We start from the raw sequence: 14266 nt of genomic DNA, 5'->3' as shown, positions 1-14266 counted from the left end.
GAACAAGAGATTGTCCAGTGTACAGTAAAGAGAACATGACTTATTTGAATTTGGAGGAAGGGAAAAGGTTTGATACAAGAGATCACTACAACCAAAGATCCTGAATGCTATCCGTGATGTATAAAAGGTAAGAAAATATGAACAAGAGGAAAACAAAATCTGCCCTTGATGCTCTAAGACCTATTCCACAGAAGAAAACAAAACAAAACAGGATTTGAAATGCATAATTTATTATCTTAACTTCTAAAATTTTCTACTTTTAGTGTACAATGTCAAATTCCACTGTAATCAGAACCACAATTCAAAGCACTCACTTGTGACTACTGCATAAGTAAAAAGAAATATAATGGATTGCGTCTGCCAAATATAACAGTTAATCTGTATTACTTTTTATTTCAATGGGATTGGATGCAGTTCACTTTTTAATCCCAGAGGAACACCCTCTCATTGTTACTGTGAGTAGATTTCTGTGTACAACATACAGCCTACATACAGCCAAAATATGTTTGCATGTAATGAACCAACACTTTGTAACTGCGACAAAACATACAGACATATGACTGTACAGAACTGAAAAGCTCTATTTATAATTAGTTCTCATGAAAGACAAGAAAGGATATTTTACTTCCGAGTGAAGGAAGGAGTGAGAAAATCTGAAAAATCTATTGTGCCTGCCCTACTGGCTCAGCCTAGGAGAACGCAATAGCTTTAACCGCTCCATCACTCATTTCAGCAATCTCAAGAGAAGGTTTCCACAGCTCACTAAAAGCCAGCAAACAGCTATTCACAGATTTGATGTTCATGGTCAGGAAATGAGGGCTACAAACTACATGACATATATTACAACCAGATAGGAGTGGCACCATCCAGCCTTATTGCTTCAAGGTTTCTTCAGCTCTCATAGGACACTCCCGCTCTGCAGGCAGCCATATAACATTCCTTCTAAGAAGCTGCTGCTTTTCTCAACGTTTCCATAATAAATCATGAAGAGTCTTGCATCCTGCACAACAGTTGTCCTTCTCCCTCTCAGATGATGCCCACAGAATTCATCTGCTTGGGGACATGCAGGGGAAAAGTCCCTTCTGAGCAAGCCTTCAATTTCTGTGAATCCAAATAAATCGGAGTACCTAGAAAAATTATAGCTGAAGGATGCAACACAATATTCTTCTTCATGGTCTACAAACAAAAGCTGACTTTGTGCTACTCCTTGCAGCAACATCTCCATAGAATTCCCTGCTGCCACAGACCGTGCAATAGTAACCAATTCCTTTTCAGACTGCTACTGCAGAAGGTATCTGGGGAACACAGTGAAGGCAAGCATTTGAGAACTTTATCAAATGGAAAAACAAGTGTTCACAGTGCCAGGTTATGCACATGTCCCTTTTGAAGCAACCTCAAGAGTTCATAATAGTGGTCTTCCAAGAAGTGCAGGAAGTAGGAACATTTGCAGACACTGTCTGGCCAGCATCAGGCAGAAGGCACAGGATGTAGCTGGGAGGCAGCTTCCAGTTTCAGGAGAAGCTAACACATTGCATCTCAAATATTTTATGCAAGATCTCCAAATGCCAACAGCATAAATACATACACATTTCACATACGTATCAGTTTGAAAGACTGAGAAGGTAAACGTGCTGTCTGTCACAATGAAGCAAGAGAGGCACCCATTCATTTGAATAGGTGCTTTCTTGTTTCATTAAAAAAGCAGGAAAAAAAAAAAAGCAGGAAAAAAAGCACAATGAAGTCCAGCAGAGAAAAAAAGTTGAAAGGAAGAGCAACACAGCAAGCCAAATTGAACAGAGATTTGAGGGAAAATAGTTAAAATGCAGATTTGTAGTCTATGATTACTGTTGGTATGGGTCTTTCTCATTCATTTATATAGCAGTGCCATCAAACTCAACACAGACTGGGCTCAGATAAAGGCAAGTGGATGTTAATGTGTTCCCTTCTGTAGAAGGGCCAGGACCCTACTGTCCACAAGCTCAGCAGGCACAAAGCATACCTTGGAGGTGTCAAGGCAGAGAAAGCCACAAGTTCTCCCACAGAGGAAACTTACTAACTCAGTGATAGACCAATCCAGGCATGCAAATTGGGGCTCCTGGGTGATCTGATAACCCAGCTTCTGCATCCACGGAAGCTTCTGCTTCTTCCAGTGCAACTTATTCTGCCAAGGCTGTAGAAGTGTGGTAGCTCGCAGAGCTATGCAAAGCAGCCCTACATGGAAGCCGCACTTAAACACACTGTAATTTGCAAAAGGCTTCACAGCAGCAAGGCGGACACCTCTGAATAAGGTTTCTATTTCTCGCTTAGGAAGCCTGCACACATCAAAGAAAATTAAATAATCATTTAATCACATCCTAGCTGCTACATTGGCTCAGCTGGGCCACGGTAAACTAATTCAAGAAAGAAAAGTAATCACACTATCAAAAGTCCTGCATGCAGGCCAACTGGTGACCACAAGAAACTCCTAGCAGAGAGATTACCTTAATATGATAACTGGATGTGGTCAGTCATGTGAGCAGCTCAGGAGCTGACCTACACACAGACCTGGCACCTCTGCTTCAGTGGCAGGAAGGCAACACAGCTGGCTACTGGTGGTAAAAGCACAAGCCATCTCCTGTGATGTCCCATCAGCTCCCCTCCACCCTCCCTTTCTCCCTGTTCATAGAAACCAGGTATGAACTGTGGAATAACACTCACTTCTTCACTATTTTTTCAGTAACAGAAGGGATGTGCACTGGAGCACATGGCAGCAAAAAAGGTGGAGCGTTTAGAACAGGAGAAAAGTTAGCTTCAAGTGCAAAGGCAACAGCAACTGGAGAGATGAATAAAAGCAGAGATACAGTAACAAAACATTCTTTCCCTTTCCTGGAGGAAGACAAGAGAAACAGAAGACTGCAGAAATAAATCCAACACTTCATTTAAAACAATCATATACACTTTATGCATTCAGCTTTGCTCTCCTTAAAACATGCACTTCTCTCCACTTCCCTGTTTCTGCCAGACTACTTTTATAACTTGGACTGCAAGCTCTTCAGAACAAGAGCTTCTTTGTTAGCTGTGCACTGCTACAACTGGAGTGCTTATTAAAATAATTGGTATCCTAGGATGCATTTTGCATCTTTTTGGCAAAGAGACTGGAAATAATTCTGTGGTGAAAGGGAGGAGTTTGAATCAACATACCTCCTAAGGAACCGCTAGATATGGCTCTGAAGTCAATGCATAACCCTGGACAAGCTGACTTCTGCAGCATTGCTGCTGTGGTAAGAGAGCTACTGTAACAGTACGTGAATTCCAATACTACAGGTATCACATGGGAAGTTGTTTAAATTCCCAGTTCTCCTAAAATGCTGTCTGGTGACACAACCAGTTGTTCTGAGCTTCTCAACAAAGTATCTCAGAGCACAGAATCTATTTGTCCTGCCTGACAAGGAGCAGGCTCAAGGCAGGACACAACTAGGGGCCCCTGCTTGATGCCACAGATTTCACAAGTTTCCAGATGCTTTACTGCAAGTACTTAAAAATGGTTATCTTTCTTCACAGGAGACAGGTAAGCACTTTTATTTTCATTTAACAAATCCACATCTCACTTTTCTATACCAGAAAGATACAAAACTTCCCCCAAGCAGCAAACAGGATGGTTCCAGCATTTTACAGCCTCATAATACTGCAAAATTACTTTTAAATAATATTTTTCTTAAAAATCCTTTTAGATCACACACAGTTTTTCAGGAATTATATTATTGCTACACCTCATAAGCTCTTTAGTCAAAGAGACTATCTTAACATAAAATTGCACAAGTCCAAGGTCAACTGTTCAGGCTCAGCACCAAACCAGGCGGGGAAATATTGGTGGTAGGTGGACAGCTGGACTAGATGACCTCTTTTCCAATCTTGATGATTGCACGATTCAAACCATGAAAACATTTAATATTTTTAATAAATTAGTAATCAAGAAGTAAAACTTCATAATCGAGTGCATTCTACTACTTTGTATTTGGACAGAAAAAACGACTTTCAAATAACTAGGTTATAAGAAGTAAGTCCTCTAATTTTCTAGTTGGTTATACAGTAAGTTACTTAACTTTCACTGTAGTCAGTCAGTAGTTGGTAGTTTCACTGCCACCACTGCACCACAGTAAATTATGCAATGGCAATAACTAACACACTCATTCCAACATAGGAAAAAAACCCCACTGTTCTGCAAGATGAAAGAGGCATTTATTATAGATGAGCACTATCATTCATTTAACTGGACTAGTTTTGTTAGTAATTCCTGCTTGCCTGGATCTTTTACATATGCTACACAGAGGACCGAGACATTAAAGACCTCTAGCATTACCTGCCTGTTTTTATAGCCCTTCTCAAATCCTCCTACAGTGATTTACAACAGAACACGACAATTTTATTCACAGATTTATTTCCAATCTGATCAAAAGCCTAATTTCGGAGGGAACAAGTTGTCACAACACAAAATATGCCGGGGCAATTTCAGTTTGTATTTAGTTAAACAACGATTCTCAGCTACATAGATTCAGATATGGAACATAACCCAGAAGTGGAAGCTCTTGGCTTCTGGCGTAGCTCAGTGCTGCAGAATGGGATTCACAACACCGCACTACTGAGCCTGCCAGCTTTGAATTGCCAGGATATAGGCCACTGAAAACAGATGCAGATCTTAAATCCCATCCTGCCCTAACACAGCGCTCAGTGCTTTCAAAAGGTTCATCTGAGGACGGGGGATTCTCTTTTCTGAAAACACACTGCTAAATGCAGCTTTTCAAAGAAGTGTATGTAGAAAGAACTGAACTGCTACAGTGCATCGGTACAGCCTGTGCTCATAAACTCATTAAGCTGAAGAGAGCACCATCATTTCTTCCTTTTTATTTTTTTAAATAGAAAAAAAAAAAGGGCTCAAACTGTTTTCGAGGTTCCCAGCCCTTCCAGCATACATTCAATACCATTTGAAAGTGCTCTTGTTTCTTTAAACAAGTACTGCACATATTTCAGATACATATAACATATGTGATGTGAAAAGAGATTATTTATAAACTGAGATTTTCACAGAAGGGTTTTTTTTAACATCTGGCACCTCAGTATGATGCAAAGCCTGCACATGCCTTCCAGCACAAGAGTGGAAAGAAGTTTCATGTGCTTCATTATAAGAGAATGACATTCCCATACAATCCTTAGGCATCTCTGAAGATTTTTTCCTCAGATTTTTGTCATTTCCTTTGAAGAAAGGAAAAAATGACCCACATTCAATGTAACTATTGTTCATGTTGCTACTCTTCTGTAGTAGAAAATAGGTAATGTCTTCGCCCCCACAATTAAAAAAGTTACAGCACATATTCTGAAAACTTAATCCTGTGGCATCTTGCACCAGCAAGAAGCAAGCAACCTTGTGTTGTGATGTTATTCAGTGTTCCTCCAGCTAGAGCTCTTAATAATGAGTTCCAAAATGGCTTTTAACCGTGAAGGACTCCAAGGAAGAGTTCATTAAATCCTTACCTGTAAGATTTGTACAAGCGAGCACGCCAAGTACAGACTGAACTGGTACAACATTATCAGCAAGTCCACACACACAGGGAAGAGGAAGATGAAGAAATCTCCACTTCCATTGGAATAACCCCTTCCATACATTTTTTCAGTACGTATTTAGAATTTAAGCACAATGGGCTTCTAAGAAGAGACTCAAATACAGCAAACTTGAGTCAGCTTCAAGAAAACCTGAAGTTAACATCCCTGTCGTACCTTCCTGCACCACCACAGCACAGAAATGAGCAAGTTCACCTGCACCTCGCTCAGTACTGTGCATCATGTTTGCTTATGCAAGAGGAACGTGCATGCCCTCCAGATTGCCAAGTAGCTTCAGAAAATGGGACCAAGTCTTCAAACTCAAGAGGAAAACAAGACTCTAACTACCACAGTACAGTTGGAAGTCATGCTGTTTTTCTTCACGTTTAGGTACCTGCTTAAATACAGGAGCTCAACAAAATCATAGGGAGTTTCACAACCGAAGCAAAAAAAGAAAGACATCAAACTAGCACGAAGCATACAGTTTTCTAGTCTCACACTGAGGAGCTAACTGCAACAGGGCAGATGACAAGTAGCAAGTGACAGATATGAAATGAAGAAAGAAGAAAATAATTTCCGTTTTTCATCCCAAATCTCTTCAGAGCATAAATTCAAACTGACAGAACAAAGATTAAAGAATACATTTCCCCAGAGTAGTTATGCTTCCTCATAACTGTAACATCAAAATCTTTGACATCTGAGCCTACTTTATCTAATACAACTAAAACTGAAGAAAAAAAAAAAGAGATGCTCTGTAAGCCTGAAGTAAATAGACTGCAATAACTGGAGTCAAACATTTAACTAGGAATAGAACCTTCTCTTCGCAAGTCTGATGGTACAGCAGCAGGAGAAAAACTTCTCAATTAACAATCACCCTTATGTAAAATATCTGGATGTGTTATGCAAGAAGAAGGAAAGAACATGGAACAAAGAAAAGAAAAATGTACATCAAGAACTCCATGGACCACCAAAACATCGTTAACCACAAAAAGAGAAAAATGTGTGAGTTATATGTATAAGTTTAAAAATGCTTTTTCTTTTTTTAATGTGATAAATAACAATTGTACTTGCAGAGGTAACAAATCAGGCAAGACTTGCACAACTTACATTAAGAACTGAATACACTATAAGGCTAAACACATTTTAATTTGAATATCTTAACAGAAAATTTAGAAGTCAAACTACGAGGTTGTAAAACTCAGTGGCTAAATACTTGGAATCTGAACTTCGTAAGTGCTTTCAACCCCTATCCTTTGACTCCTCTTCATACCTGACAAACACTGATATTTTTTTATTATTATTTTTTTAGGATTTTCTGAGGTATACATTGCTGTTTTTAAAATGTAAATATACACAGCAGAATGAGGGGAAGCGGCTTTAAACTGGAAGAGGATAGATTTAGACTAGATATCAGTACAAAATTCTGTAGTGTGAGGGAAGTGAGACACTGGAACAAGTTGCCCAGAGAAGATGTGGATGCCCTCTCCCCAGAAGCACTCAAGGCCAGGCTGGATGAAGCTGTGAGCAACCTGGTCTATGGGAGGTGTCCCTGCCTATAGCAGGGGATTGGAACTAGATGGTCTTCAAGGTCCCTTCCAAACCAAACCATTCTATGATTTTATGATATTAGTTTTAAATCAAAGACAGTATTAGGTAAGGCTGACATAAAATTCAGGTTCAGTTGTGATTTGTCAGTTAGAAAATAAATGTCAGGCAAACCTCCACATAAAACTTCTGAATTACGAACCCAGACAGCAGTAGTTTTGGTGCAGGTAACTGACAACTTGTTTCTAAAGCAGCTAATGAAAGAGTAAACAAAAACTGCTATTCAAATATCAGAGGGTGGGATGGAGAGCAGAAACAGCAAAGACCATGCTATATCCCCACATTACATTCTCTCCAGATTGTCCCTGTGCCAGAAGCTGCAGCATATGACAATCCCAGATGATGTCCAAAAGAACCGGTGTCACGATGGATTTTCACCTTCACGGCAGTAACCAAAGGCAGTCAGAACAAAAATTAAGATATATGCAAATATATCTTCATTGAAATCTAAAAAAGAACGAGCGCAAAGCTTACGTACCTCATGTATCTATTTTTGTTGCCTCACACCACAGCTGAATGTAAGAGTCTAAAATTAGATATCCATTTCAGTGTGAAGGCAGAATCCCTTAGGCTTAGCAGGTATCATTTAATTTCTTCTACTACAGCACACAGGACTTTGTTGTAATACTATAAAAGACACGCACACCTGGTGAGAGCTGCTGTCTGAAATCTCTAATGAGATGAGCCAGAGCAAGCTGTCTTCACAGAGCCAGCACCACAGCAAGAAAATTTCATTGCAAAGAGCAGGGCTTCTTTCTGAAGTTTACCACACAAAAATGATTGATTACATTCTCAGTTTCTCTCTTAGCTCAGCACCAATCTCCAAGTGTTCATCACATTCCCTGGATTTATTTCATTACTTCTACCCTTAGACAAACGATAGCTTACAATTACCCTTACCCCTCAACATGCCTCCCCCAAGAGCTAACAGCTTCACATCGTGCCTGTATCACCTACAAGAGCTGCTGCTGTCCATAAGCCAAGCACAGAGCAGGACTAAAAGAGAAGATGTAAGCCCCCCCAAGCTGCTCCTCCTGCCCTTGGGGCTTGCCTTACCTGCAGCAATGTGCCTCCCAGCTCCAGCACCTCTCACTATTCACTCCCCCATCCTCCAAGCTGTGAGGCCAGCTCCAGGGGGGAGAGCTCAGACCTCACACACACATCTACAGAATAAGGCTAAAGAACGATGAAGCGCAGCTACAGGCACCTTCTTTGCAAACACAATCATGGAAGGATGAGAAGCAGCATTTCCTTCTAACTTTCTGGTTGAAGCATTTGCCCAGGTGTTCATCCTGAGGGCACTCAGCCCCTGTCACATCTCTGGACAGAAAGCAATTAGAAAAGGAACTTTTTCCCTCTTCAACAAAGCTGTCTCACCAGCAAAGATGCTGCCCTGGGAATAAAGACCAACACAGGCCTCCTAACTCTCACTTCTAAACAGAAGGCTGTAATAGTGAGCATCTCTATCCTCACCTTTTGCACTGAGCTCTCCTCACAGACCTCTCAGGAAGCCAAGCACAGAGCCCAGGCTCTACTTTGCAGGATAGCACAGTCAACAGTTCAGTAGTACAGTGTCTCTGCGAAGTTTTAGTATGGCTCAAATCCTAAGTAGTTTCCAATCTTGCTGAAACATGGCAGTACAAGCTTCAATATGAACCTAGGAAGTGTGTTTCGTTGCTTACCTGGGATCTCAAATGTTTGTTTTTTTTTTTAAATCATTGTTAGAAACATCACAGCTCTGCAAAACAACACTGAGGTTGCATTTGATTCCAACAGCCCTTGCAGAGTCCTGTGCTGACAAGGAAAAACAGAATTTCATGACGCCTTTAACGAAAGCACCACTTTCAAAAATTCCTGTTCAGAAGGAAGTGGGGGTAGGGCAAGAGAGCTGACACAAGCACTGAACAAAATCCACGCACGTTAATTCAGTCATGGATTTTGTTCAATTGTCAAATCTTTCAGATGGGAAATGATCCTTTAGGAAGCAGGACCAAGTGATGATTTCTTTATTATTTCTTCACCATCACTCCATACAAAATAACAAACACAATTACAACAAAAAAAACTGAAGAACATTTAGTCCTCAGCTGACCTGAAACATGCGCACAAACACAATAGGCATTAATTTCATCACCCTGACAACAACTGGGATAAGATGCTAAGAGTGGTAGGGAGATGACACCATTCATCATGCTGAATTATTCGTCCTTTCAGCCCTTCAAACATCCTAACCAAAGGCACATTCTCAGTTATTTCAGTTTCCAAATTCCATGCTAAGATGTGATTGTTTATTGTCTGTGCTGTCTGAATGCAGGAATCTGAACTCCCCTAAAGCAGCAAAGACAAAAGCAGTCAATCACACTGTTCACATGCTACAGGATGACTTGGAAACTTGGGGCCAAACCTACAGCTACCACAAGCAAATGCAAGTTCTACAAAGCACAGGAACTGCACCTGTTTGCATCAATGACTGCTTTGCCACATTGCTGATCAAATCAACACTCTTCACTCTAACTCTAGCTTCTACTCACTTCACACTGAATTCAGGCATTTCATATATATCCTTCCCAGAAAAGTGTATAGTAGCACCTTCTGCAGCTTCCAGCAGGACAGGTGAGATTCAACATAGCTGCTCCCTGCTCCACTTTTCAATGGACCATCTTTACAGTTTTGCTTTGCCATGACTTTATAATCCTGGAGACTGTTTGAAGAGTACTGTCACAGTGCCACACGTAGATGAATTTTATATATTTATAGCTCCTTAATAAAATTCATGGATATTTGCCAAGCTGCAATTGCACCAACAAATCTACAGAACAGAGTAGGATTTCTCACTTTATAGTCATAACATTTTTTTGTCCAGTTTACCTAATTTATAGGACTGGCAGGTCCTGGCTTACTCTTTTTTTTTTTTTTGTACTTTTAATACTGGTTCTTCAACTCTCTAAAGCCAAATCTTGCATGATGTCCTTGCAATATGATTGTTTTCATTAATGCACTTACAGAATTCTAATATTACTGGAAAACCTATACCAACCCCCTCTTAGCTCAAGTTCTACTTAGGTTTTGAAAAACAAATCCTTTTGGTGGAAACAAATTAGCAGAGCTGACTAAAAATTTAAGATAGGAAAGTATTTACAGTATAAGAAAATTAAAAAAATACAAACAAAAGCACAGACCTCACAACTTATTTCATGTGCCATTCTTTACAATGTAAATACTCAGTACTAGTCCACAATTACAGCTCTGTATTTATTTTAGATCTCAGGTCAAATACTTAAGAGAAAGGGAAATCGTTACTCTTTCAAGGCTTCCTGTCCTGCAGTTCAAAGCATCATCTTATCTAGCTACATTTCAAGCTGAAGTGTTTGCTATGAAGATAAGAAGTCTTCCTAACACCAACTGGAATTTCTGGTTTAATAAACTTAGCTAAAAACACCCAAGTCAAGGAGAACAAAAGAAGAACAAAGTCCTCGTGCATACGGTTGTGAGGGAAAGACTTTATGGGCTAAAAGCTGTTGGTGCACAGAAACTTTGTTCCCTAATAAATAAGATTAAAAAAAATAAATCAAGATATGCAGCTATTTCATTCAGTATAAAAGTAATCCATGTTCAAGATTCAAACCAACTTTTGGCCTATTAGCACTTGTTTGCAACTTATTTAGCAATTATTTGAAGACAAGAAATCTTAAATATTCATAACAGCCTTATACAGCACTGAAAAATTACAAATGGACTAAACATAACAAGCCAAAGAATGCTAAGCTTTCTATTAAGACTATGATGTCTTAATCCTGGTAACACATCACAGCGGTTTTTACGAAGGTACATGACATAATATTCTTATGTTCTGAAGGGGAGATTGCATTTAATGATGCTACACTTCTGCATCCAATTAAATGCTTTAAAACAGCTCTTGGGTTACTATCCCAACCTCAAATACTCAGGCACACACTTAACTTTCCACTGTGAGTTTCAAGTTAAACAAGTTCAGCTTTTGCATGAGCAAGTCTGGAAGGACACTCTCTTTCTCTTCCTTAAGCAAATGGGCGATACTCCCAATTAAATGAAACAACTCTTAAGGATTCTCCCTCCTACCTCTCCGTAAACATATCGTGCTTTTCATGTTTTTATTTAGCTCTGAGTCTCGGTTACTATCTTAACAGATGACATATGCTGAACTGGTTTTGTGGGCCCTGCTCTGTTTTCAGCACTGCCTGTACCATTTTATCTTTCCCAAGATCATCCGCCATTCACTGACAAAGCACCTCTACTTTCACACTGCTCTAACTGATCACCTGTACTAGACCCCCCCTTTCTTTTTCATGAACCAAGTTTTATTCATGTAACCAAAGACAGGCAGACAACGGAGGCCTTTTTGTCTATTTTGGCTGTCAATGTCCTTTCTATACTTTAACATGACAGGCATCTTTTATCAGAAGTTCTAAGTGGCTGCTACTGTGTGCACATTCTTTGTAGAAAACCTGAATAATTTTCCTGTTACAGTTTATATCTTCATTTTCTGCTCCCTCATCTTTCAAGAGGTTGAATTAGACTACTGTACTGCGACTTTCAGCAGCTAATTACTGATGTGCATTACTATACATCAAAATGCCTGCAATAAAGATAGAAAATAAGGGAGATAAAACACCAAGTACTTCACCTGTGAATTACTGTTGTGTGTGTGGATTTTTTTTTTTTTTTTATCACAAGTTAACTGATTTGGACAAGATGAAAGAGTGAGGTGTCACGAGCTACAAGCTGAGTCAATCAGTAACTAATGAAGGCTAAGAGAAGACTTCATTTCCTTTTGTACTCTTTCCATTCAATCTGATGTCAGTGTGCCATTTTGCGCTCTCTCCAGCTGCCTTTGTGGGTTTCCATGAGAGCTGTTATTAAACAGGCCTACAGCTGCAGCTCAGGAGCAGAAATTAGCAGAGGCTGAGCCTGATTTTGAAATAAACATATAATAAAACAGGAGATGAATAATTAAGCTGCAAATATCAGGGACCTATTTACACTAGCTCTGTAACTTGCCAATCAACATGGAAATGCTTGTTATTCTTGACTTCCAAGAAGCTGACACTAATATAGATTTCAATATACTCAGCCAGACTGAGGCTCAGGAAACACCCATCATTTGCTTAAAACCGTTCTTTGAATGCTGAATTAGAAATCTCTTTATTTGCTTTACAAATTTCAAACAAATATAAAGTTCTTACAACCATTTAACATGCGATGAGAAAATGGTGAAGCGCAGCATTATTACTTGCACCCAAACTCTCTGGTAAGGCAGGACAGACTGCCAGCTCTGCCTTCTAGACCTCAACCTTCTTGTTCTGCTTTCTGAGGTACTGAATAACCACAGCCCATGGCTGAGCCAAAAACAAAGGCCTAAACCCGACAGCAGGTAAACTATGACAGAAGTGGGAAGGTGTAGTAATGTAATGTAGATGGACGAAGTGCAATTGCAGTCAGTTACATTTTTATCCACTACCAACGTAGCACCGTGGATGCGCAAAGCAGGCCGCATGGTTCAAGCGTGCAACAAGGCTGCCAGCCGAACACTGACAGCGCATGACTGGTGTCACGTTCCTTCAGCTTCCAACCTGTAAAACGAACACATCACCGAGACTCGGCGAAAAGCATCGCTAGGGAAGAGGCGGGACACGGGCACGACTCTTCTTGGCACACCCAGAGCCTCTGCCCTCCGAGCGTTAACGTGGGCAGGGAAGGGCCGAAGCCCGCACCTGCACACAGCAGCAGCCCGCTGCCTCCCCACGCCGGGCGCAGCTCCGGGGGCGGGGGCAGCCCGGGACACCCGGGGAACGGGGCGGGCTCAGCGCTATCTCCCGCCGCTCCCCACCGGCCGCCGTGGGGAAGCCCCGCGCCGCGCCACCGGCTCACCTGCACGCCCGCGTAGTTCTCGAAGAAGAAGAGCACCATGCTCTGGTAGATGGTGTACAGACGGTCGTCCACCTCGCGGTAGAAGCGGGCGGGGAGGACGGCGGAGAGCAGGCGCCAGGCGCCCCAGGCCAGCACGTAGGTGGGCGCCGTGCCCATCATGACGGCGGCGGGCAGGAAGTAACGCATGGAGTATGTGTGCAGCACCAACGACAGCAGCATCTTCCCGCTCGCTCCCGGCCTCACCGGGACACCCACATGGGCAGCGCGCTCAGACACGGCCCGCCGGGCCCGCCGGCCCCATCGCCAACGCGCTGGGTAGGGCAGAGCAGGGCAGAGCAGGGCAGAGCAGAGCCGGTGGGCGGAGGGGGAAAGCAGCAGTAGCGGCCGCCCCAAGCAGGGAGGCGCGGAGCGGGCACCGGCTCACGGCTCCCCGAACGCCGCCTCCGCCACCATATTGCCCGGCCGGGGGAGGAGCCGCGCCGGCAGGAAGGCGGCCCCTCGCCGCCTGCGGGGAACTTCCGGGCCGGGCGGGCGCGGGGCGGTTCTGAGCGGGTGCTGAGGGCGTCTGGCAGCCCCGACCGTGGATCTCTGAGGTGGTTGCGGCAGCCCCGCGCCGCGGAAGCTGTGCTGGAGGCGTGTCCGGTGGTGCAGTGAGGCGCTCCGTCACCTGCAAGGAGCGCACGTTTAAACGCGGCATGGTGTAATTGAAGCCAGCTTGGTTTTTTCACCCTCTCGGTTTCTGCTGGTGCAGCACTAAGAACAGGAGATGTGTCGCTTCCACCAGTTCCGAGCACACGGACAGCCCTTATGCATCTCTGCCCTCACGTTGCAGCTCGGGCCGCATGGTAACCCTGTAGCAGCAGCCCTGAAAATGCAAAAATGCGATAGGTCCTGTAGAAAGCTGCTGTGTGTTCTCTAAGAGGAAGTTTAGTATGAAATCTGAGTACATGGAGAAGTACTTACTCCTTGTTTTGTACAAAAACCCTCCCCTGAAGCTTGCAAAGATATCGTTTTAAAAAGAAGTGTGTGCTCGGTGCCTTGTGTAAAGATTCTGTTCCCTTTGCCAGACTGTGACTCGGGTGGGCCGCTGTTGTCCTTAGCTGCTGTTTACCTTGTGATGTTTTTTATTGAAAGTTCTCTGCAGTGAGATCTCTCATTTTCCATGCTCCATAGCTTTTGT

At 42.3% G+C, this 14266-nt stretch overlaps 1 protein-coding gene across 1 annotated transcript in view; it reads right to left on the bottom strand.

Moving 5' to 3' along the window:
• AGPAT5 (1-acylglycerol-3-phosphate O-acyltransferase 5) overlaps positions 1 to 13543 on the bottom strand; it is a 56223-nt gene extending 42680 nt beyond the window's left edge. The window contains exon 1 of the mRNA XM_042893443.1: positions 13087 to 13543. Coding sequence (XP_042749377.1) covers positions 13087 to 13305 — 219 coding nt within the window. The 5' untranslated portion in view covers positions 13306 to 13543. The remainder of the gene's footprint in view (positions 1 to 13086) is intronic.
• Between the last annotated feature and the right edge of the window lie 723 nt (positions 13544 to 14266).

Source organism: Lagopus leucura, unplaced genomic scaffold (genome assembly GCF_019238085.1).
Source record: "Lagopus leucura isolate 7727_CA_CO unplaced genomic scaffold, USGS_WTPT01 Super-Scaffold_73, whole genome shotgun sequence".
Taxonomy (NCBI): Eukaryota; Metazoa; Chordata; class Aves; order Galliformes; family Phasianidae; genus Lagopus; species Lagopus leucura.
Note: the sequence above shows the minus strand (reverse complement) of the source record. Positions and strands in the feature narration are given on the sequence as shown.